General features: G+C 55.9%; 3 protein-coding genes across 6 annotated transcripts in view; 1 reads left to right on the top strand and 2 right to left on the bottom strand.

The window, feature by feature from the left end:
* Positions 1-17,082, top strand: part of Rnf123 (ring finger protein 123) — a 29,396-nt gene extending 12,314 nt beyond the window's left edge. For 2 of the 4 annotated variants that reach the window (XR_013052520.1, XR_013052519.1), the window contains exons 22-39: positions 1,482-1,588; positions 1,863-2,061; positions 2,539-2,684; positions 2,954-3,037; positions 3,978-4,085; positions 8,842-9,019; positions 9,749-9,823; positions 9,971-10,058; positions 10,144-10,231; positions 10,315-10,399; positions 11,567-11,706; positions 11,804-11,992; positions 12,066-12,157; positions 12,385-12,469; positions 16,081-16,223; positions 16,372-16,466; positions 16,572-16,657; positions 16,731-17,082. Coding sequence is in view for 2 of the 4 variants with exons in the window: in XM_042281643.2 (XP_042137577.1) it covers positions 1,482-1,588; positions 1,863-2,061; positions 2,539-2,684; positions 2,954-3,037; positions 3,978-4,085; positions 8,842-9,019; positions 9,749-9,823; positions 9,971-10,058; positions 10,144-10,231; positions 10,315-10,399; positions 11,567-11,706; positions 11,804-11,992; positions 12,082-12,157; positions 12,385-12,469; positions 16,081-16,223; positions 16,372-16,466; positions 16,572-16,657; positions 16,731-16,851 (2,093 nt within the window). In the remaining 2 variants the exon portion in view is untranslated. The remainder of the gene's footprint in view (positions 1-1,481; positions 1,589-1,862; positions 2,062-2,538; positions 2,685-2,953; positions 3,038-3,977; positions 4,086-8,841; positions 9,020-9,748; positions 9,824-9,970; positions 10,059-10,143; positions 10,232-10,314; positions 10,400-11,566; positions 11,707-11,803; positions 11,993-12,065; positions 12,158-12,384; positions 12,470-16,080; positions 16,224-16,371; positions 16,467-16,571; positions 16,658-16,730) is intronic. The other 2 variants (XM_042281643.2, XM_042281641.2) reach the window with 1 other exon arrangement.
* Positions 12,786-15,435, bottom strand: Amigo3 (adhesion molecule with Ig like domain 3). Its single transcript, XM_006978335.4, has one exon. The coding sequence runs from the start codon at positions 15,202-15,204 to the stop codon at positions 13,681-13,683; it is 1,524 nt and encodes a 507-aa protein (XP_006978397.3). The 5' UTR covers positions 15,205-15,435; the 3' UTR covers positions 12,786-13,680.
* Positions 16,487-19,462, bottom strand: Gmppb (GDP-mannose pyrophosphorylase B). Its single transcript, XM_006978334.4, has 9 exons — positions 19,081-19,462; positions 18,902-18,982; positions 18,760-18,808; positions 18,475-18,617; positions 18,143-18,301; positions 17,980-18,058; positions 17,778-17,905; positions 17,514-17,696; positions 16,487-17,429 (listed from the first exon to the last, which is right to left on the bottom strand). The coding sequence occupies exons 1-9, from the start codon at positions 19,207-19,209 to the stop codon at positions 17,298-17,300; spliced, it is 1,083 nt and encodes a 360-aa protein (XP_006978396.1). The 5' UTR covers positions 19,210-19,462; the 3' UTR covers positions 16,487-17,297.
* Between the last annotated feature and the right edge of the window lie 1,658 nt (positions 19,463-21,120).

Below are 21,120 nucleotides of genomic sequence, written 5' to 3'. Positions count from 1 at the left end.
ACCTGTTAGGCTGCATCTGATCTTGGGGTTGGCCACTGTGCCTTCCCTGGGCACCAGAGACAGGCTAGGAATGCCCTGATGAAAGAGGGACCAGATGTGTTGACGGGATTTAGCAGCCTGGTGAGGGATATGTCAATGCTGTCTGAACTGCCTTCCTTGGTGAGCACAGCTCCCTTTGGTACTGTGGACCCAAGGGCAAGAACGTCAAATACGGACTGAGTGTGGTGGCACACACTGTAAATAACAGCACTCAGAGGCAGGGAGATCTCTGTGAGGTCCAGCCATGGCTACATAGTGAGACCTTTCTTTAAAAAACAACAAACAGGGCCCTTGGAGAGCTGGCTCAGCAGTTGTGAGCACTTGTTAGTTTTATTGAGAGTCCAGGTGTGATTCCCAACACCTACAGGGCAGCTCACTTGATCTCTAACTCCAGTCCCAGGGAATCCACCCTCTTTTGATCTCTCTGGCCACCAGGCATGCACATGGTACATGTACAGAACCACTCATACAAGTACAAAAATAAATCTTAAAATAAGCATCAACTCTGGGCATGGTGGCGTGCGCCTTTAATCCCAGCACCCGGGAGGCAGGGGCAGGTGGATCTCTGAGTTTAAGGCCAGCCTGGTCTACAAGAGCGAGTTCTAGGACAGCCAGGGCTGTTACACAGAGAAACCCTGTCTCGAAAAACAAAAACAAAATAAAAACGAAAAGCAACAATGAAAGTCAGGAGCAGCCCAGTATGGCCTTCAGACTGGCTGGGAAGTAAGTCGGGTCTGCAGCAGGGACTGTGAGGGGTGAGGCCAGTCTGGGGCTTTTACAGGCCACACCGAGGATGATGCAAACCCTCCAGGGACAGCTTTGCAAGGCCTGGGTGAGGCTGGGCAGTGGAGGTAGGCCTACATGATGAGACGCCCCCTCTGGCTGCTGCAGTGGGGAAACCGATGCAGGGGGTCAGTTACCCAGGTGACGGGGGAGGCTAAGGGCCTGTACTAGGGAAGTAGGCGGTTGGAGAGCAATGGGTAACCTTGATCAGGCTAGAAGCTCTGCAGCTGGGTGTCATCAGGGTGAGGGCTGCGGAAGCTGGGATATCAAGTCCGGTATGTTGGAGAGACCCACAAGGCCAGCGAGAGGCAAAGCCTGAGCTGGGGACGTGTTTGGGCTGTCTGCGCAGAGTGAGGTGCGTCTGTGATGTGGAGTAGTCTTGGGGGAAGCTGTGGAGCCACAGGAGCACTGTGATGAGGGCGCCTCTGCTGCTGGTTGTAGCTAGAGGAGGAGCCCCTGAGCTGCAGAGAGAAGGCTGGGTTGGAGCAGGAGGGAAAAGGAGGAGTAGGGACAGTGGGGGGAGGCTGTGCGAGCCACCCCCCCCATCCTCCCAACCCCCTCCACCCCCAGCCTGCCAGCGCCGTCTCCCTCAGAGCAGTTCCATCGAGGGTCCCTCTTCTGTAGTTGACCTAAGCCTCCTACCCTGCCATGTCTCTCAGATGACCTTGCTTCCAAAGCCAACATCGTGATCGACCCCCTGGAGCTCCAGGCAGCTACCATGGATGACCTGGATGAGGACGAAGAGCCAGCCCCCACGGCGGCCCAGGTGTGGCAGTAAGGGCAGGCAGAGGCTTCATGATGGCCTCTCCTTCATCTCCTAGGCAGGGGTATGACACAGGTCCAGCCCTTCTCCCTGTAGGAAAGGACCTTCTCACAGGGAAGCTCCCTGGCTGCAGGTGGAGCGTGACCCCTCCCTGTCCATCCACCCACCCCTCACCCCACTCCACCCCCCACCCCCCCACCCCATGCATCCAGAGCATCCTTCATAGGCCCCAGTCCTGGAGAGCCGATTAGCTTCTGACCCCCTTTCTCCACCACAGCGTCCCATGCAAGCCCTGGCCATGGGAGGGGCACTGCCCCTGCCCCGGGCAGGCTGGCTCAGTTCTCCAACCCTGGGCCGAGCCAACCGCTTCCTCAGCACAGCAGCTGTGAGCCTCATGACCCCACGGCGGCCTCTGAGCACCATAGAGAAAGTAAAGGTCCGCTCGCTGAATGTGGAACAGAGGACTCGTGAGGACAGTAGGTGCTGGGCAGAGCTGCCGAGGGACCTCTGCTGTGGAGAACCCCTTCCTTATCTTTGGCAAAGCCAGAGTAGTCCCCTCCTCCCCCCACTCCCTACCACCTTGGGGCCTGGCCACATCCCAAGGGCACAGGAAGCGCAATCTGAAGACATGAAATCAATATTACAAAAATAGGTCCTGATGCTGCAGGGCCTTGCCCTGCACCCACCTTCCCTTGACCCATTCTCCCTGAAGCTCCCTTCCTAGACAAGGAAGAGAGAGGGAATCCCCTCTCCTCCTGGAAGGCCCAGATAGCCTGTGCGTGTTGAGGAGAAAATCAGAAGCTGGGTGTGGTGCTACCACCTCTAACCCCAGTCCCAGTAAGCAGAGGTAGTCAGCTCTCTGAGTTCAAGGGCAGCCTGGTCTACATAGTGAGACCCTATCTAAAAAAAACAAACAGAAAAGCCTGGTTCTCATTCCGTCTTCTGCTCCCCAGTTGAGGGCAGCCACTGGAATGAGGGCCTGCTGTTGGGGAGACCCCCTGAGGAGCCCGAGCAGCCCCTCACCGAGAACTCGCTGCTGGAAGTCCTGGACGGCACAGTCATGATGTATAACCTCAGCGTTCACCAGCAGCTGGGCAAGGTCTTGCACTGTCAATCCATGTTTGTGGTGAGGGGTGTTCTGTGTGGTGGAACGCATGAGTGCTTCCACGCCTGCCTGCTTGTGCTGGTGCACACGAGCATATCACACAGCAAGACTTTGCTGCTGCTGCTGCCTGGCTCTGGCCTGTATTGTTTTTGTCGAAAGAGGCCAAGCTTTGGGAACTTTGCAAGCTGGGTCGAGACTGTGTTTTAAAAAGCCTGGTTAAGGTACCTAAGGGTCACCTGGATGTGTGGTGTTCAATACTCTAGATGGTGGGTGTGTCTGATGATGTCAACGAGTACGCAATGGCCCTGAGGGACACAGAGGACAAGCTCCGCCGGTGCCCCAAGAGGGTAAGGCCCGGGTGGGCAGGTGGGTACTGGGACAGTGTGTGTGGTGGTCCCCGGGATGCGAGGGTATCCCACAAAGGAAATCTTGTTCTGGGAATGCCCCAACATTTCCCCCTGTCCCTGCTCTGACCGCACCAAGTGGTGAGAGCAAGTCTGGCTGAGGGGCCTGTATATCCTGAGCCCATCGACCAGCTGCAGCCCGTGCCAAGGTTCCCCCATCCCTGCCCACTAAGTGCTGATGCATACACATCACCTTCATTAATAATGGATGGACCCTGAGTGCCTTCTCAGCTTCTCAGAGTCAGCAGGAAGCGGGCCCAGCTCTCCCGGTCCCCGGGAGCCCCTGCCATGGCATGCCTCGCCCAGGCTGGGCCTCCCTAGCAGGCCTTCTCTTCCCACTATCACCAAAGCCTTGGGCCTCCCCAGCCATTGAAGTTGCAATCTTGTCCTGTGTCCCTGGATGCTCGCTCCAGGAGCTCACAGAGAGGGGTTAACCAGGGCCCTCTTGTGGGGCTTGCTGGGTCTCCACTGATCACCACTGGCAGAAGTGAGCGTTGAAAGTGGAGCCCCGCCGGGCGGTGGTGGCACACGCCTTTAATCCCAGCACTCAGGAGGCAGAGACAGGCGGATCTCTGTGAGTTCGAGGCCAGCCTGGTCTACAGAGTGAGTTCCAGGACAGGTTCCAAAGCTACACAGAGAAACCCTGTCTCAAAAAACCAAAAGAAAAAAAAAAAAAAGAAAGAAGGAAGGAAGGAAGGAAGGAAGGAAGGAAGGAAGGAAGGAAGGAAGGAAGGAAGGAAGGAAGGAAGGAAGAAAAAAGAAAGTGGAGCCCCCCACCCCCACCCCTCTTCCCTGGGCACTAGTAGGGCCCATATCAGACTGCCTAGTAGGATATGGGCATGAGGCCATATTCTGATTGTCTTTTTTTCTCCCTGGGGATCAGCGGAAGGACATCCTTGCAGAGTTGACCAAGAGCCAGAAAGTTTTCTCAGAAAAGCTGGACCACCTGAGCCGCCGGCTTGCGTGGGTCCATGCCACTGTCTACTCCCAGGTGAGCAGCCTGGCCCGCCCCGCGTGACCCCTTTTCAGCATCTCTGTCTGGCTGTGGCCTGGGCAAGGTTGTACTAGGCCCTTAAGGACTCGTCGTCCTGGGGCCGTGGCGCATGCTCCTTCTGAGTCCGTCAGGCTGTCTTCTCCCACAGCAGGCAGGGGGTCGTTTCTGTGTACCTCAGCCCTTCAGCCCTGCCTCCTGCCTCCTCTCCCTACCCCTCCCCTCAGGCATTAACCACTCCGCCCCACCAGCGGATCTGGGCTTTGTGGCCCTCCCTGAACCTTGCTTTCTTGCGTCTGCTTCTGCCTAACTCACCTGCTGCCTCTTGAGTCCGGACACTTTTCTTCCCGTTCTCTCTCTCTCTCTCTCTCTCTCTCTGTCTCTCTCTCTCTCTGTCTCTTTCTCTCTCTCTCTCATTCATTCATTCATTCATTCATTCATTCATTCATTCAGTAAAGGCTCAGTGTCCGGGCACTATCCAGACACTCGTTACACACAGACAGCCTGAAAGAGGAGCCTCTGCCTCCCATGCCAGTGGAGTGCCGACAGGGCTGACTCTGGCCCCTGGCCCCTCCCAACTAGTTTCTTCTACCCATCCCTCCTGGCAGCTGCTCTCAGTGGCTGTGCTATGGGGTTGTTCCTAGGTACCCTTGGAGAGAGGCCTTCTCTTCCCCGGAACTGGGGAGTCACGGCTGTTGGCATCTCCTCTCTACCCATTTACCTCTGCTCAGTGTGTCTCCTAGCAGCTCCTGCTCCATACCTAAACCACCTCCACCTTTTGCCTATTCCTCCTCTGCTGTCAAAACCAGCCAGAGACATTATGCTGGAAGCTTCTGCCACCGGGATTTCACACTCACCCCGCCCTCTTGGCGGTCTGGCTGCTCCCCCTCCCACACGGCCCTCCCTGGACCCAGGTCTCCACCACCTCTGCCTTTGTTGTTGTTGACTTTTCATTAAGAGTTGTAGATTTTTGAGTCTTTTTTATTTATTTATTTAATTTTAAGATTATTATGTGTACAGTGTTGTGTGTTCTGTCTGCATGTATCCCTGCAGGCTAGAAGAGGGCGCCATATCTCATTACAGATGGTTGTGAACCACCATGTTCACATGGTTGCTGGGAAGTGAACTCAGGACCTCTGGAAGAGCAGCCTGTGCTCTTAACCTCTGAGTCATCTCTCCAGCCCTTTTTGTTTGTTTGTTTATTCTGGTTTTTTTTTTTTTTTTTTTTTTTTTTTTTTTGAGACAGGGTTTCTTTGCCTTGGCTGTCCTGGAACTTGCTCTGTAGACCAGGCTGGCCTTAAACTCACAGAGATCTGCCTGCCTCTGCCTCCTGGGATTAAAGGTGTGCGCCACCACATCCAGGCTTACTTTTGAGTCTTAAGTTTATGGTTCTGATCCACTTTGAATTAATTTTTGTAGATGGCATAAAGCAGGGTCCAGTTTTATTCTTCTGAGGCTGCAGTATCCTAAAGCCATTGTTGGAAAGGACCAGTCCTTCCCTGCTGATTGACGTAGGGAAGGGTTCCCTGAATCCTCACTCTGTCTCATTGGTCTTGTACATGTACCATACTTTTTTGATTTTTTTAGTTGTTTCTAACAATAAGTTTTGAAATCAGTAGGTTGGAAGATGGCCCGGTGGGTAAGGGCACTTGCCACTACGTTATTTTCTTTGCTGTCAAGAGACACCATGACCAAGGCAACTTTTATAAAAGAAAGTGTTTAACTGGGGCTTGCATACCGTTTTAGAGGGTTAGTCCATGGCCATCATGGCAGGGAGCGTGGCGGCATACAGGCAGACATGGTGCTGGCTGGAGAAGGAGCTGAGCGCTGTACATTCACTGGCAGCCAGGCAGAGAAACATCAAAGCCCATTCCCATTGACATACCTCCAAGGCCACACCTGTTCCCTCCCAAACAGTCTACCAACTGCTGACTAAGCATTTAAATCTGAGCCTCTGGGGGCCATTCTCATTTAAACCACCCTCCCAGCCACCGAGGCGAGAACTGACTCCTGCAAGTTGTCCTCGACATCTACTTGTTCGCCGTGGCATGCATGCATGTGTGTGCACAAATAAATCAGTGTAAAAAGAAAGAAAGGAACTGGAGAGATGGGGCAGTGGTTAGGAATGGGTACTGCTCTCACAGAAGACTGGCTTTTGATCCCCAGCACCCACACCGGGAGGCCACTGCTGCATGTGACTCCAACTCTAGAGGATCAATGTTTCTGCTCTCCATGGCACCTGTGCTCATGTGCACATGCAACACACACGCACATAACTAAAAATATTGTCTTAAGAAAAAGAAGGAAAGAAATAGGGAGGTATGAGCAACTTTGTTTCCTGCTAGAGTATTTTGGCTACTTCAGGGCGTTTGAAGATTCATAGGAATGTCTGAATGGATTTCTCCTTTCTTAAAAAGATTGTGTGTGTGTGTGTGTGTGTGTGTGTGTGTGTGTGTGTGTGCGCCTTTGCCTTCATGTATGTATTTGAACCTATACCTGACATCCAGTGCCTACAGAGGTCAGAAGAGGGCATTAAATACTCTGGGGCTAGAGCTATAGTTAGCTGTGAGTCTTTATGTGGATGCTGGGAATCAAACCTGGGTCTTCTGAAAGAGCAGCAAGTACTCTATTAACTACTGAGCCTTTTCTCCAGCCCAAGTTTTCTATTTCGTCAACCACATTGTTGAAAGCAGTGGATTCCTTTGGTCAGTATCAATATTGTAGCGATAGTAAGCCTGAATAGAGAGGTCTCTGATTACAGCAATATCTACTAGTTTTCATTTTGTGTCCTTCAACTTTGTTTCTTCCTTTTTTTTTTAAATACAATTGTGTTTTTTTTTTAAAGATTTATTTATTTTATGTGTATTGGTGGTTTGCCTGTGTGCCTGTCTATGTGAGGGTTTTGGATCCTCTGGAATTATAGACAGTTGTGAACTGTATTATGGTTGCTGGGAATTGAACCCGGGTCCTCTGGAAGAGCAGCCATTGCTCTTAACCACTGAGCCATTTTCCAACTCTATAATTATGTTTTTTAAATAACTTATTTATTTGCATTTTATGTACATCAGTGTTTTGCCTGCATGTATATTTGTGTGATGGGGTCCGGTCCCCTGGAAATGGAGTTACAGACAGTTGTGAGCTGCCAAGTGGGTGCTGGGAATTGAACCTGGGCCCTCTGGAAGAGCAGCCAGTGCTCTTAACTGCTGAGCTATCATCTCTCCAGCACCCCCAGAATTTGTTACTAATTCTCTCTCCCTGTGTGTGTGTGACCTTTAGGATTTCTAAACATAAGATAGTGTTTGTGAACAGAGGTGACTTTACTGCCCCCATCCCAGTTGGGATGCCTTTTGTTTTTCTTACCTAATTCCCCTGGCTCTGATCCCCAATACTGTGTTGAAAAGAAGTAATAGAAATGGGCATCTTTGACTCGCTCTGAATCTGAGACAAAGAATGACTCCAACGTGGGCCCCTGAGCACGACGTTAGATGCAGGCTTTTCTTTACTGGCCTCGTATTGTTGAGGAGCCTCCTTGTCCTGCGTCCCGCGTTCCTCCTGTCTGCTCTGAGAAGGGTCTCCTGTTACTAGGGGCCAGTGTAGCGCTTCCCTGGACTGCACCTGCCCACAGCACTCCGTCCTCTCTGCTGCAGTCTTAGCTACCCCCTCTCCTCAATGCTTGGTCAAGCCCAGGCTCCTCTCCCTCTCTGAGACAGTGCTCACAGTTTCTGCCCTCTCCCCAGCCTCAGGGACACATCTCCATCATTTGGGCCCTTAACTAAAATGGTGCCATTGTCATCTTGCCTCAGGCTCATCTTCCCGAGTCTTCGGTGGTGACAGCGTACCCAGTGCCCCTGTGTGGGCTCAGGCCCCTCCTCGCCCCTCTGTGTATTTTCTCTGGTCCTGGGATTTGGGACACCTCAGAGCTAGTGTCGAGTGCAGATTCTGTCCGTCTGAACTGGCACCTTCCTAGGTCTTGTGTCCTTTCACTGAATCCTGAAGGAGACTCTGAGCCACACTGTGGGGATAAGGCCCTTTTTGATGGCTTCTCGTCCTACAGCACTCACGCCTCTTCCCTTTCCCACCAGCTTCTCTGAGCTCCAGCCCAAAAGTGCCTGCTTCTTCCACACAGATTCTTTGCGAGCATGCACGGGTGCATTCTTTGCGAGCATGCACAGGTGCCCCGCGCTCTGTGCTGAGCTACACGCCCTCTTCCGGCTTCTCCATTCCGTCACCTTCAGAAATGGGGACACCGTTCTCTTTTTCTTTTTCAAGTAACAGCTGTTATCTTTATTTTATTTTATGTTTTATTTATTCTTTTCTCATCCGTTGCATCCCAACCACAGTTTCCCCTCCCTCTATTCCTCCCAGCCCCCTCCACCTTCCCTCTCTCCAGATCCACTCCTTCTCCTTTGGGGACACCGTTCTGGGTGTGTGGGCCACCCAGCCTGTCTTGTCATCCCAGTCCTGGCTCTCTAGTTAGGCCTGGCTCCCTTACAGCCCTGTCCCCACTGGCCTCTACAGCCTCTCTGTGGACCCCTCTCTACCCTTTGCTAACTGGTTCTCATTTGGGTCATAGAACTGCCCTGGCCTTGCTGGACTCCTGCCTGGTGAGGACTTCATTCCTTCAGCTTAGGCCACTGCTCACACTTCCGTAGCCCAGGTCCCAGCTCTGATGTCATTGTCATGGGGAGGCCTTCCTGATCCCTAGACCAGGCCCTCACAATACATGGCCCAGCAGCATTCTGTGTGCCTCCTGCAGGAGAAAATGCTGGACATCTACTGGCTGTTGCGTGTCTGCCTACGGACCATCGAGCATGGGGATCGCACAGGATCTCTTTTCGCCTTCATGCCTGAGTTCTACCTGAGCGTGGCCATCAACAGCTACAGTGCTCTCAAGAATTATTTTGGCCCTGTGCACAGCATGGAAGAGCTCCCAGGTGATGGGACTACTGCAGTTTAGGGAGGGGAGTGCAGAAAGAGACCTTTAGAGTGAGCTCGGCAAGCCCCAAGTTCACTGTCACTTGTACCAGACTCGTGCCTGCAGGCTCAGAAGTGGCAGCAGAGGTACACCGAGGACAGCAGATGGGTGGGGACCCCAGCCTGCTCTCCTTTGCTGATAGCTGCCGTGGCTCCTCTCCCTGCCACCTGGTTATTGGTCTCACAGTGGCAGTGGGACGGGCACAGTAGCGTGTTTTGTAAAACATAAGAAAAGGTGAGCCCTGCTGGGGCTCAGTACGAGCCTTGGTTTCATCCAGACCACTGATCCAAGCTGGCCCTGCAGTGGGCATCCAGAGTAGGCTGTAAGCTGGCAGCCCCTCACTTACCTTGTGCCTCCCCAGTCCTTGGTGATGCTCTGTCTTCAGAGATCTGGGGACAGAGCAGCTTTCACTGCCAAGCCATCAGGAATATTCCAGAATGAGCTGGAGCCTGGGTCGGAGCTCTTTCCGAATCTGTCCACTCCCCACAGCGGATCTATGCCGTAATCCCCTCCCCAGTTGCCAGTGGATTGTGTTGCCTTGCCTTGTCTGTCGCTGCTAGCGTGGGTCCAGACTGGCCCCACGGCCAGCTCTAGGTCCTGCTCACAAAGCCTGCCCACCCTGACAAAGGACATGCCTTCTCTGGACCCCTTACTCCTGGCCAGCAGTCCTCACTGCCCTCCTTTGCAGGCTATGAAGAGACCCTGACCCGCCTGGCTGCCACCCTTGCCAAGCACTTTGCTGACCCACGAATCGTAGGCACTGGTAAGGTGTCTTCCAGAGGGCCGTGGGAATGGGGGTGAGTGGCATGTCTGGCAAACCGTCTTCTACCTAAACTGTGGCCATGTGGGCATTAGGCTGGGGGTCCCAGCCCATGCTAGAGACTTGCTGAGGCATGGCATATCCTGACAGACATTCGAGACTCACTGATGCAGGCCCTGGCCAGCTACGTGTGCTACCCACACTCCCTGCGGGCTGTGGAACGGATCCCTGAGGAGCAGTAAGTGGGAGCCCAGGGGTACACACCCCACTCTACAGCATCATGCCCAGCCTCACCCCGTTCCTGCTGTCCCGCACCTTCACAGGCGTATTGCCATGGTGAGGAACCTTTTGGCACCCTATGAGCAACGGCCCTGGGCCCAGACCAACTGGATCCTGGTGCGGCTTTGGAGGGTAAGCCTGACCTGCGGGGAATGCTAAGGCCACCTGGAAGGAAGGGTCACCCTGCCCTTCTGATCCCTGCTGTTTCACCCCAGGGCTGTGGGTTTGGGTACCGCTATACACGGCTGCCACATCTGCTGAAAACCAAACCAGAGGATGCCAATTTGCCCAGCCTCCAAAGTGAGTACCCAGGTTGGACAGGTCCAGGTGGCGGCTCTAGACAAGCTGGTAGCCCTTTCCCGCTCCTCTCAGCGCCTCCAATCCTATCTCCTGTGCTTCTTTCTGGCTCCTAACCTTTGCCCTGGGTCCCATTTTTCCCTCTCCCTCCTAGCCCGGGAATGCTCTGGGACAAGTCCTTTTGTTCCCTTGGGCTTGAGGTGGAGGGCTCACGGCGCCTCTCCAGCTCGCTACGGCTTCTGTAGGGCACACGCTACTCCTTCCCTGTGCCGGCTGCCATATCCCCGGATGGCAGCTTCCTTGGTTGTTATCTTTTGGCCTTGGACCCTTGACTCGAGGGGCACAAGCTAGAAACTGATCAGGACCCAAATGGGCTTCAGACTTGGCTAGGAACAGAAGCTGCGCTGTCTCCTGTGCCTGTCAAAGTCTTCACCTGGGCCTGGCCAAGACCTTGAGCTGTGCAGCTTGCCGAGGGCTTGGCACGTTCCTCAGCTCGCTCACCAGCCTTGCTGCCCTTCAGCCAGTGTCGCCTGGTCTCTGGCTGTCCCAGAAGTCGTGTGCAGACTCACACAGCAAGTCCTTCTATACGCCTCCGTCTAGACTCCAGGACGGAACTGAACTGCGAGTGGGGAGGGGCAGGGGGGCAGGTACTCTCCTATGGCAGGAACTATTGATTTGCATCAGAGGGTTGGAGAGGTATGTTGGACCAGCTGCAGCTGAGAGCTCTGGTTACTGCTGCCCTTCCAGCCCAGACTTGGCACTCACCATCTAAGCCATATGCCAAGGCCAGGCCAAGGGCAGCAGAGGACAGCAGGCCCCAGTCTGGGCTCTTGCAGAAGCTGGCCTTGATGCTAGTGGGAACCGTCTGAGTTGTCTTGTCTGTATCTGACTTTCCGGCACACATGTGATTCAGCTTTTGCTCCGGGTCGGGCCAGCAGCTGTCTCTGGCAGCTTCGGCCTCTGGGGATGGCAGTGCTGGAAACACCTGTAGCCTGTGGCTTGCTCAGCGGGATGGAGACACACTTGTTCTGTGCCGTTCCTCTGCTTTCATGGTCTGAATATTCTTAGAGGGCCATCTTTTTGTTCTTGTGTCAGTGAGTGTTCCAGTATGTGACAGATGCGGTTCCTGTCTGGGAGTCCCTGGTAACGTTGCTTTCATCTGCCCCCCAGAACCCTGCCCCTCCACCCTGCTGCAGCAGCACATGGCAGACCTGCTTCGACAGGGTCCTGATGTAGCCCCTAGCTTCCTCAACAGTGTCCTTAACCAGCTCAACTGGGCCTTCTCCGAGTTCATCGGCATGATCCAGGAGGTGGGCTGTGGCGTGTTGGGGTGGGCTGGGCAGAGGCCAAGGCCCAGCCGTGGTGCAGGGCCTCTGACTGCTACCTGCCTTCCTGTTGGTGACTTAGATTCAACAGGCTGCTGAACGCCTAGAGCGAAACTTCGTGGACAGTCGGCAACTCAAGGTCTGTGCCACCTGCTTTGACCTCTCGGTCAGCCTGTTGCGTGTCCTGGAAATGACCATCACACTCGTGCCTGAGATATTCCTGGACTGGTCCCGCCCTACCTCGGAGATGCTGCTGCGGCGGCTTGCACAGGTGTGTCCATCTGGCCCAGGAGGGTCGGGCCCTGGGGATAACTCAGGTGGTGCGCTTGCCCATCCACCAATAGGCTCCTGCCCTCACAGCTGCTGAACCAGGTGCTGAACCGGGTGACAGCTGAGAGGAACCTGTTTGACCGTGTAGTCACCCTGCGGCTTCCTGGTAAGGATCCAGATGCCCCGCACCTCAGCACGCCAAGGCCTTGGCTTCTGGGCCAGGAGCAGCGGCGCTGCTCTTGTCCGCTCAGTACAGACGGCCGTGCTGTGCACTCCCAGCCTCGGCCTGCCTTTATGTAGGAAGAGTAGTGGGAGAGGCCAGTGGTATCAGCCAGGCCCGGAGCTCCTGCCACAGAACTGTACGAGCACTTCATCTTCCTCCCCTCCCCTTAGGCCTGGAGAGCGTGGACCACTACCCTATCCTGGTGGCAGTGACCGGCATCCTGGTACGCCTCCTGGTGCATGGTCCAGCCTCAGAGTGAGTGTTGGGGACTGCTGGCCCCCATGGGAACTGGGCGTGCCCTTTGAGGAGGGGCTGATAGGGCAGGGCCTTGATGTATGTGTTTCTTTGTCTCAAAATGAACCTCAGACTCTAGTTGGGGACACTGAGGCAAAGGATAGGCCACGGTGAGGTGTAAACTCTGGCTGGGTGGGAGGTCTTAGCTTGCAGCCATGCCTCTCGCAGGGGCACACATGCCAAAGCTTGGAAGATGTACCATCCTCTGATGGTCAGGGCCACCCTGCTGGATCAAGAGCTGAGCACACAAAGCCACCCATCTGGGAAGGCCCAGCAATGAACACGTACTGCCTTTATTACAAAATGCCTTAGCAGTCATCGAGGACAGACTAAGCTGCCAGCTCATCCTGGGGGGGGGGGAGGCTCCGACCCTTTCCTACCGGCCTGTAGGAGTGGTAGAGACACATGGTTTCAGGATACTGCCTCAGCCATTAGGCTGAGAGGAATGCCAGTCCCTAAGAGGCCTCCTGCCCTCCGGGGACATGAATCCCAGATTAGTCATATTCACCAGGCTTTTTCCTGCTGGGTTATGAGCCCATGGAAATGGCTCCCCCTTTAGCTGGAGACATCAGGGCTACTCTTGCAGGAGTGTCCTGAAGGAGGTATGCATGCCCACCAGACTCCACAGGAGTTGACTAGCTTTCCGGAGGCTGGCTGGATGGATGGTGGTAGACTGGGTCTTCTTTCAGCAGAGGAAGGGCTCATTTATTCCTTGCATCCTAAGAGTGGGAGCTGGACCGTCTGAGCTGCCTTCTCCCTCGTTGGCGAGCTCCCTGGCGGGGAAGGGAAGTGGTACGCCTGACTTCTGTACTGCACCCAACATCCGCGTTAACTCCTGAAGTGGTCCCAGAGCTCCAATGCGAGGGCTCTTCCCAGATGGTGGTCTTGGTCCCTGATCTTCATGGGACGTTTGGTCACTCAGAGGTCCTAGGGGAAGCAGGATCTAGTAGTCTGAAGCCTTATCCTGAGCTAGGCAGAGCAAGAGGCAAGTCGGGGAGCCTCGACCCCTTTACCAGTGAGAAGAACTGTTACAGTACAGGTCAAGGCTCACATGCAGTGGTGGGACCAGGCACAGTGCGTCCCACCAGCGTCTGTCAGTTCTCTAGACTGCAGCAGCAGCAAACAGAGCGAGCAGCAGGAGTGCTATAGCCTGTGTGGAGGCGCCCAGGCGACTAGGTCATCACGAGACCCTCTGAGCCTGTGGAGCTGGCTGACTCAGAGCCAGCCTTGAGTTGCAACCCCACGGGGTTGCACAGGTCGAAGTCTTCAGCGACTGCCAGCTGCACACGGCCATTGAGACCTTTCTTGGCCGGCTCCAGGAAGACCACATGCTTGTGGACACTGGCCTTGCGGCTAGGTGCGTCCGGTGGGGTAGTGCTGAGGACTGAGGACTGTGCACTCAGCTCCTGGAGTGGACTGGGTGCCCGGGGCCAGCAGCGGTTACGGCAGGCTCTCCGGCAGCAGTGGCAGCAGCCACGGCACGGGGGTGCAAACAAGTAGACCAGCACCAGCACCAGGCCCACGATGCAGCCCAGCAGCGTGGTGAAGCCTGTGTTGAAAGCCTCCGGCTCGGGGCGAGGTTTATGCACGCTCACGTTGAACTCCAGTGTCTGGTTGTGGTGCAGGCGGGGCCCGGTTGCCAGGCACACAAAGATGCCTGCATGTTGCTCTTGCACCCTGCGCACCGCTAAGCTGCCATCAGCCAGCACAGCGATGCTGCCATCCTGAGACCCTGGTGGGACAAGCAGCTCGTTTCTGGGTGAGACCCAGGCCACCCGTGCAGCGGGCCCGCTGGCGTTGCAGAAGAGCCGCAGGGACTGTCCCACCTGTGCGTCCAGCTGCTGCTCAGGCAGCTCCACGCCTCGGGCTGCAGCGGCTGAGCAGTTCCTAAACACCCGGCTGTGCTCAAAGAAGCACACTCTGGATGCGGAGACCTCAAAGGCCAAGCATGTGTACTCACGTGCAAAGTCCCGCAGGGCACTCAGCCCCCGCCGGTGCCAGCGCTGCAGCAGGTGGTAGAGGCGGCAGTCGCAGGGCAGTGGGTTGTTGTGCAGGTAGAGCCCGTTCTTGAGGAAGGCTGGCAGCGCCGCCAGCCCCGAGACGGAGACGTGCCCCAGCCAGTTGGAGGACAGGTCTAGAGTGCGCAGGTGGGTTGTCCCCAGACCATGCAGGTGGTGGAAAGAGAAAGAGGCGAGCTCATTGTAGCCGAGATAGAGGTGGCTGAGCGTGCTCAGGCCCTGGAATGCGTCCAGGTCTAAGTGCACCAGGCGGTTATTGAACAGAAGCAATCTCTCCAGCCCTCCTAGTCCGTCCAGGTCATGGCTACGGAGTATCCTCAACATATTAGACGATAGGTCAAGTGTCCTCAGGCCACTGGCATTGGTGAAGACGCCATGGCCCAGCACATCCAATCTATTGTAGCCTAGGTGCAGGGCACGCAGCCGGGAGAAGGGTGCTAACCAGCCGGGGTGCAGGCGTTTGAGCGCGTTGTGGCTCAGGTCGAGTTCTGCAGCAGTGGCAGGTAACACCGGCACGTCCTCTAACCCATGGCCCGCGCAGCTCAACACATCGGCAGCACAGATGCATTTACTGGGGCAGTTGTGGGGAGCAGGGGGCAGAGCGTCCTCCAAATCTGAGGTGCCTAATCCAGCACCCACCATGCACAGCAGTATGCCTGGCACCACCAGCCAGGCCATGGCAGTGACCACCAGGTTAGAGACGGGGCAGCTTAGTGCCGGTCCACAGCTCCAGGACTCACCTGCTTCCGTCCAGGCTTGCCGACTGTAGTCCCCAACGGCCCATGGCTTGAGAGGCACAATGCCGGCTCCACCCGCCCAGCGAGCTTCTCCTGCCCTCCTGGTCTGGGGTTATGAGGTGGGGCCCCAGCCCTTCTGGTCTCAGTTCCGCCAGCTTCTCCAAGCGCTTTTCTGACTGGATTCTAAGTACTCGCTAGGAAGTGACTGCTCGGGGTGGGGACCCAAGCTCCCATTGGCTCCTGCTGTTGAGGGGTGGAGCAGCCACATGCCCTGGCACTCGAAGACTCGGCATGGCCACCAGGGGGCCCCAGCGTTCCAGTTCTCTTGGCTGGAAGCCGGCTTCCCTCTTGAGCAAAGGGGCGCAAGTCTGGGGAGAATGTCTTTTTGTAGCTGCCGTTCTCTGAGTGATTTTGAAGGATTAATGTATTATGGGTTAGGTGGGGTCCTCGCCCTTCTCCCCTTAGGTTTACTTCTTTGTGTGCTGGTGTGTGTATGTGGGTGCTCATGCAGAAGACAACTGGGGGGAGTGATTTTCCCCTTCCATTCTGTGGGTCCTGGGGATCAGATTCAAGCTGTCATGTTTGGCAGCGAGCATCTTCTACTCTGTGAGCCATCAACAGCACCCTCTTCCCTTTAACTGGAATGTAGGTCGTTTGGGACCTACGGGGACCCAGGACTTCAGAGGGTTGGTAAACATCAGGATGCACAGAACGAAGGCATAAAAACGAGGTCTCTGGATTGTCAGCCAGCGCCACCATGGAGGCGATCTTCACATAGGCTTTCCCACTCACTACCTGTGCACCTTCCCCTGTCTAGGACGGAGAAAGCCACCTCTGTGCTCCTGGCTGACCCCTGCTTCCAGCTCCGTTCCATATGCTATCTCCTGGGGCAGCCAGAGCCTCTAGCACCCGGCCCAGCCCTGCCTGCCCCTGACCGGAAACGCTTCTCTCTACAAAGTTGTAAGTGGGCCAGGGGTGGGTCAGGAAAGAGTTTCAGGATTTCCTGAGCTCAGGATCCTCAAGAATAGCAAATTCCCTGCCTGGGAGTATTCGAGAGGCACTGAGTTCTAGGCCTACAAGGGACTGACCCCACCTCCCACTAACCCAGATACAGATTATATCAGTGCTGAGGAGCTGGCCCAGGTGGAGCAGATGCTGGCACACCTGACTGCTGCGTCTGCCCAGGCAGCAGCGGCCTCCCTGGTGAGTGGGGCTAGACCACACAGGCTCGGGCCATTTTAATGCATTTGTACACAGCGGGGTAGGTACAGGCAGCGCCCCAACCCACTCTCCCTCTCCACCCCACAGCCCACCAGTGAAGAGGACCTCTGCCCAATCTGCTATGCCCACCCCATCTCCGCTGTGTTCCAGCCTTGTGGCCACAAGTCCTGCAAGTAAGTGGGCCCCATGGACTTGGGGGGGCAACTAGGGCACAGGGCAGGGCTCACCCCCGCCCCCCTCTTGTAGAGCCTGCATCAATCAGCACCTGATGAACAACAAGGACTGCTTCTTCTGCAAAACCACCATTGCATCTGTAGAGGACTGGGACAAGGCGGCCAACACAAGTGCCACCTCCTCGGCTGCCTAGGCCAGCCTAATGCACACAGCCTGCACCGTCCTGGACCCTCCAGCGGCAGACCCAGACCGAGCTCCACTCCTGAGCTCTTTTGGCCCTGTTTCCCATCACCCTCACTCTTACCACCTCCATCCATCTGCCTGGGTGTAGCCTCATTGGTGGGAGCCCAGCCATGGCCCTAATCACGCCTGAGCTTGACTTGCAATCCAGGCTACAGTGAGCATTAAATTATTATTCCATACAGCCCTGGCCCCAGCTCTTCTTGTGGGAGTGGGGCTGGCGGGGCTTGCCCAGCAGGATCCTGTCAGTTTCTGGCCCCATCAGAAGCGGATGTCCAAGAGCTTCAGATTCCCCCATTGCTCCCAGACAAATGGCACCACATCCAGGGTCTTGCGAAGTGCTAAGTGACCGCTACGCCACTGCTGGTCCAGAGGGGCGTGGCCAGCCCTGTGCGTCCCTCACATGATAATACGAGGCTCTGGCACCGACTCCCCAATAGACTTGTGGGGCAGCACACTGGCTCCGTTGAGGTAGAGTTCATCATTAACTATGACATCTTCGCCCAGCACCGTTACGTTCTCCATGCGCACCTGGGGGTAGGGGAAGTAGGCCTTGTTAATGGGGCACACAGATTCCCTGCTCCTGTCACCACCCAGCCCAGCTCACAGACTTACCCACTGACCCACACGGCAGCGCCAGCCCACGATACACGACTCAAGCCAGGAGTGGGAGCGGATGTGAGCATCCCGAAGCACTGTGCACCGCCGGATGCACACGCCATCCTCCACCACCACACCAGGACCCAGGCTCACATTAGGGCCAATGCTGCAGTTCTGACCGATACGGGCACTTGGATCCTGAGTGTCGAGGAAAGGAAGAGTGGGTCATTTGTCTCCCAAATCTGAGAGGACCAGTGACAGGCTGGGCAGGGGCCTCACCACAAGTACATTCCCCACAATGCCAGGGCCTGAGTATAGTCTCTCCGGATGCTTCTGTCTCAGCGATTGCAGGAAGAGGCACATGCCAGTGAGGAAGTCCTTGGGCTGTCCAATGTCCATCCAGAAACCTGGAGGGGGAGATGACCGAGAGGGCTCTGCCTAGCCACAGACTACCCCTCACCCTGTGGCCTCCCTGCCTCACCCTGAAGCTCCATGGCATAGAGCTGCCCCTCCTGGGCCATAACTGGGAAGATCTCCTTCTCAATGGATGTAGGCTTCAGCTGTGGAAGTGGGCAACTCGTGAGCAGGTCATCCAACAGAGGCCTGCTCCACCCTAGCCCGCCCAGCCATTCTCTCCTACACACCTGGATGCGCTGCAGTACTGCAGGGCTCAGGATGTACATGCCTGCGTTGATCTTATTGGATACAAATACCTGCGGCTTCTCAACAAAACGGTGAATGCGGCCTGTGTCAGCCTCACATACCACCACACCATATTTGGAAGGCTCTTCCACCTTGGTTACCTGAATATGAAGGTGGAGTGTACCTTAGGCCTAGTCCAGTGTTCTTTATCCTTAGACACATGCCTAGCCCACCTCTCAAAGGCTTTGCACAACACGGAGAGTTTAAGACTGAGGGTTAGGAGCAACTGGGTATGAGGGTGGGGATGCCAGAGAAGGAAGACTTGGTCTCTTACCAAGATGGAGCCCTCTTGGCCATGGTGTCGATGGAACTGCACCATGGCTTGGAAAGGAAAATCACAGATCACATCACTGTTGAGAACGAAGAAAGGGTCTGCGGTCTCAGAGAGTAGGTCTCGGGCCAGCGCCAGAGGCCCAGCTAGGGAAGGGGACAAGTCATCTGTTAGCACCGTGCTAGAGGCCTAGGACCTTGAGTCCAGACTCCGGAGACGCTCATTCATTGGATAATACCCCTTTACTGACCCCAAATCTTGCCCCAAAGCCTTCCTTTTTCTACTGACCTGTCCCCAAAGGCTCTTCTTCATGAGACATGGAGATTCGGATTCCAAGCTAAAAGGAAAAAGTCATCTGGTTATATTGTCTCTCAATAGTCAGCCAAGCCCCAGGGACCAAAAGGAAGGACTAAGTCCATGCACGCCTCACCCTCTGCTCCTGGGCCTTCATTTCCTTTTCTAACATCTGCGACATGTAGCTCACTGCCAGGATCACGTGGTCCACACCTGCCTGTCAGACACAATAAGGTGGGTCACACGGTATGACCACCCCTGGCCTCCTAGCCACTATCTGCCCCTCTTCCCGCCAGAGCTGACCCAGGACCTTACCGCGGCAAGCGCCTCCACTTGATGCAGCAAAATGGGCTTATTGCAGAAGTCCACCAATGGCTTCGGGGTGCTCAGCGTCAGCGGCCGCAACCGTGTCCCATACCCACCTACCAAGATCAGTGCCTTCATCGCGCCTGCGGGTGATAGGCGTGGGTCCCTGGCTCCAAAGTACCTCCAGGCCGCCTGCCGGACGCCTGCCGCGCACTCCCGCCGCCGTGCCCTGCCTCGTGTCCTTCACCAGCCAGACTGACCGACTGGCCTCACCTCGTCCTCCTGCTCTACCTTGATGTGGGGTCTAGGGGCAGCCAGAACACCGGAGGAGGAACTGGTTGGAGACCGGCTGGCCCGGAGTTCCGGCCGGAGGCGGCGCAGCCAGTGACGTAACCTGGAAGAGCCAATCGGCTGCTGTCTACGTGGCAGGGCCGTCCGCAGCCGACCGCCCGGCGTTACGCCACGGCAGACGTAGCCAATTAGATTCCCAACGCGCTGGGCTGCCATGGGGACCCGGAGAACTCGCGGGTCAGATGCCCATTGGCGGATCTAAAGGCGGAACTGGCGGAGTCAGCTTGGCTTCCTATCGGAACTGGGTCCGCCACGAGGCAGCCGCCTTCCGCCCCGCCCAGCAGGTGCTGCCTTCCCCACCCCCACCCCCGCCCCGGGTCCACCCTGACGACCCCCACCTCCAGGGCCACTCGCCTCGTCCCTCAGTGCTTGCTCCGACCCCCACCTCCAGCCGCTCGGGTGCTGCCCCCAAGCCCCGGCCCCGCCCTTCAGCACCCGTCCCGACCCAGCTCAGTCGGTCCCCCAGCTCCGACCCGGCACCTCCCCTCAGGTGGAGACCAAGACGTGTGAGCTACTGGCTGGGTCAGCCCACCCGGAGGCTGTGAAAGTTTCACGACTGGACAGAGTTCAGTTTCTAGAGGCTTTATTTTGACATATACGACCTGACACAAGCGGGCGGGCGGGCGGTAGCGCAGGGTGTACAGAAAGGAGCCGGCTCGGGCCAAGTCCTCCTCTCCATCACACACAAGACCCGGGGAAACGCAAGCGCGCCTAAACGCCAATGGAGCCCCGTGTGTATCCAGGCGCAGGGCTTAGGGTATGTAGGCAGGTGTGTAGCTTCCAGGAAAGAGGAGCAGAGAACAATTTCCAGAATTCGAAGTCTTACATTTCCTCCACAAGAGCAAAGGAACTTTCCCAGGGTTCTCATTTTTCCTCATTAAAATGCAGTTTTTTAAAATGGGCACACACACACAACCAACTTACACAGCTGTAAAGTTCAAAGCGGTTTGCATCTAGGGAACGTGCACGTGGCCAGATGTGAGCGAATGAGCAGCGGATACTGAACTAGCCCAGGCCCCTGGCCTCTAGGAGAGAATCCTCAGGCCCAAAGCCGGGAGGGAGGGGTGGGGTCCCAGGCAAGTTAGTCAGACACTGGTCCCTTTCCTCTTTAAGCACCACCCATCCCATTTCACTCCCACCCATCTCCCGGGGCTGGTGTGGGCTTAGCCCAGGGAAACACTATGGAGAGGGGCAATCGGAGCTCCCCAACCCATGATCCCCAGTTGCACTTTGGTCCCAAATCGGGGGCTGGGAAGGCAGGGCCTGTGGGGACAGGGCTCTAGCCTGGGGCAGGTAGAACACTGACAGAAAGTGTTATTACACACTTGCCACCACCTATCAGATAAACGAGCTGGCCCTCCAGGTATCCAAGGTGCTGAAAAGTGGGGCCCTGCCCTTAAGGAGAAGCAGCAAATCCCAGCCTTTCCAGCTGTATTGGCAGAACTCGCAATGTAAGTGGGTACCTTCTCCCTTGCTACATGAGAAGCAGCAGAATGGGGCAGTGCCTCCCCAAATCTGGGAACTGCAGAAGTACAGCACATTCCTAGGAGGTCATCCATGGCCCCAAACCTCTCTGAACCTCTATCCTGGCAGAGAAGATATGTCTACACTAATCAACACTTACTGCCCCATAGCTGAAGCAACAGAATACTACTGGACAGAAGACAGTTGTTACTAACCAGAAATGGGCAAAGCTGG

Source organism: Peromyscus maniculatus, chromosome 7 (genome assembly GCF_049852395.1).
Source record: "Peromyscus maniculatus bairdii isolate BWxNUB_F1_BW_parent chromosome 7, HU_Pman_BW_mat_3.1, whole genome shotgun sequence".
Taxonomy (NCBI): Eukaryota; Metazoa; Chordata; class Mammalia; order Rodentia; family Cricetidae; genus Peromyscus; species Peromyscus maniculatus.
The sequence above is the reverse complement of the archived record's forward strand: the minus strand, read 5'-3'. Positions and strand labels throughout refer to the sequence as shown.

Excerpts from the sequence above, each read along its gene's own strand:
- Amigo3 (XM_006978335.4), bottom strand. The coding sequence starts at position 15,204 with ATGGCCTGGCTGGTGGTGCCAGGCATACTGCTGTGCATGGTGGGTGCT.
- Gmppb (XM_006978334.4), bottom strand. The coding sequence starts at position 19,209 with ATGAAGGCACTGATCTTGGTAGGTGGGTATGGGACACGGTTGCGGCCG. Across the intron at positions 18,809-18,901 it reads TGAAGGCCCAGGAGCAGAGG|CTTGGAATCCGAATCTCCAT; the intron begins GTGAGGCGTGCA and ends TTTTCCTTTTAG. Across the intron at positions 18,618-18,759 it reads AGAAGAGCCTTTGGGGACAG|CTGGGCCTCTGGCGCTGGCC; the intron begins GTCAGTAGAAAA and ends CCCCTTCCCTAG.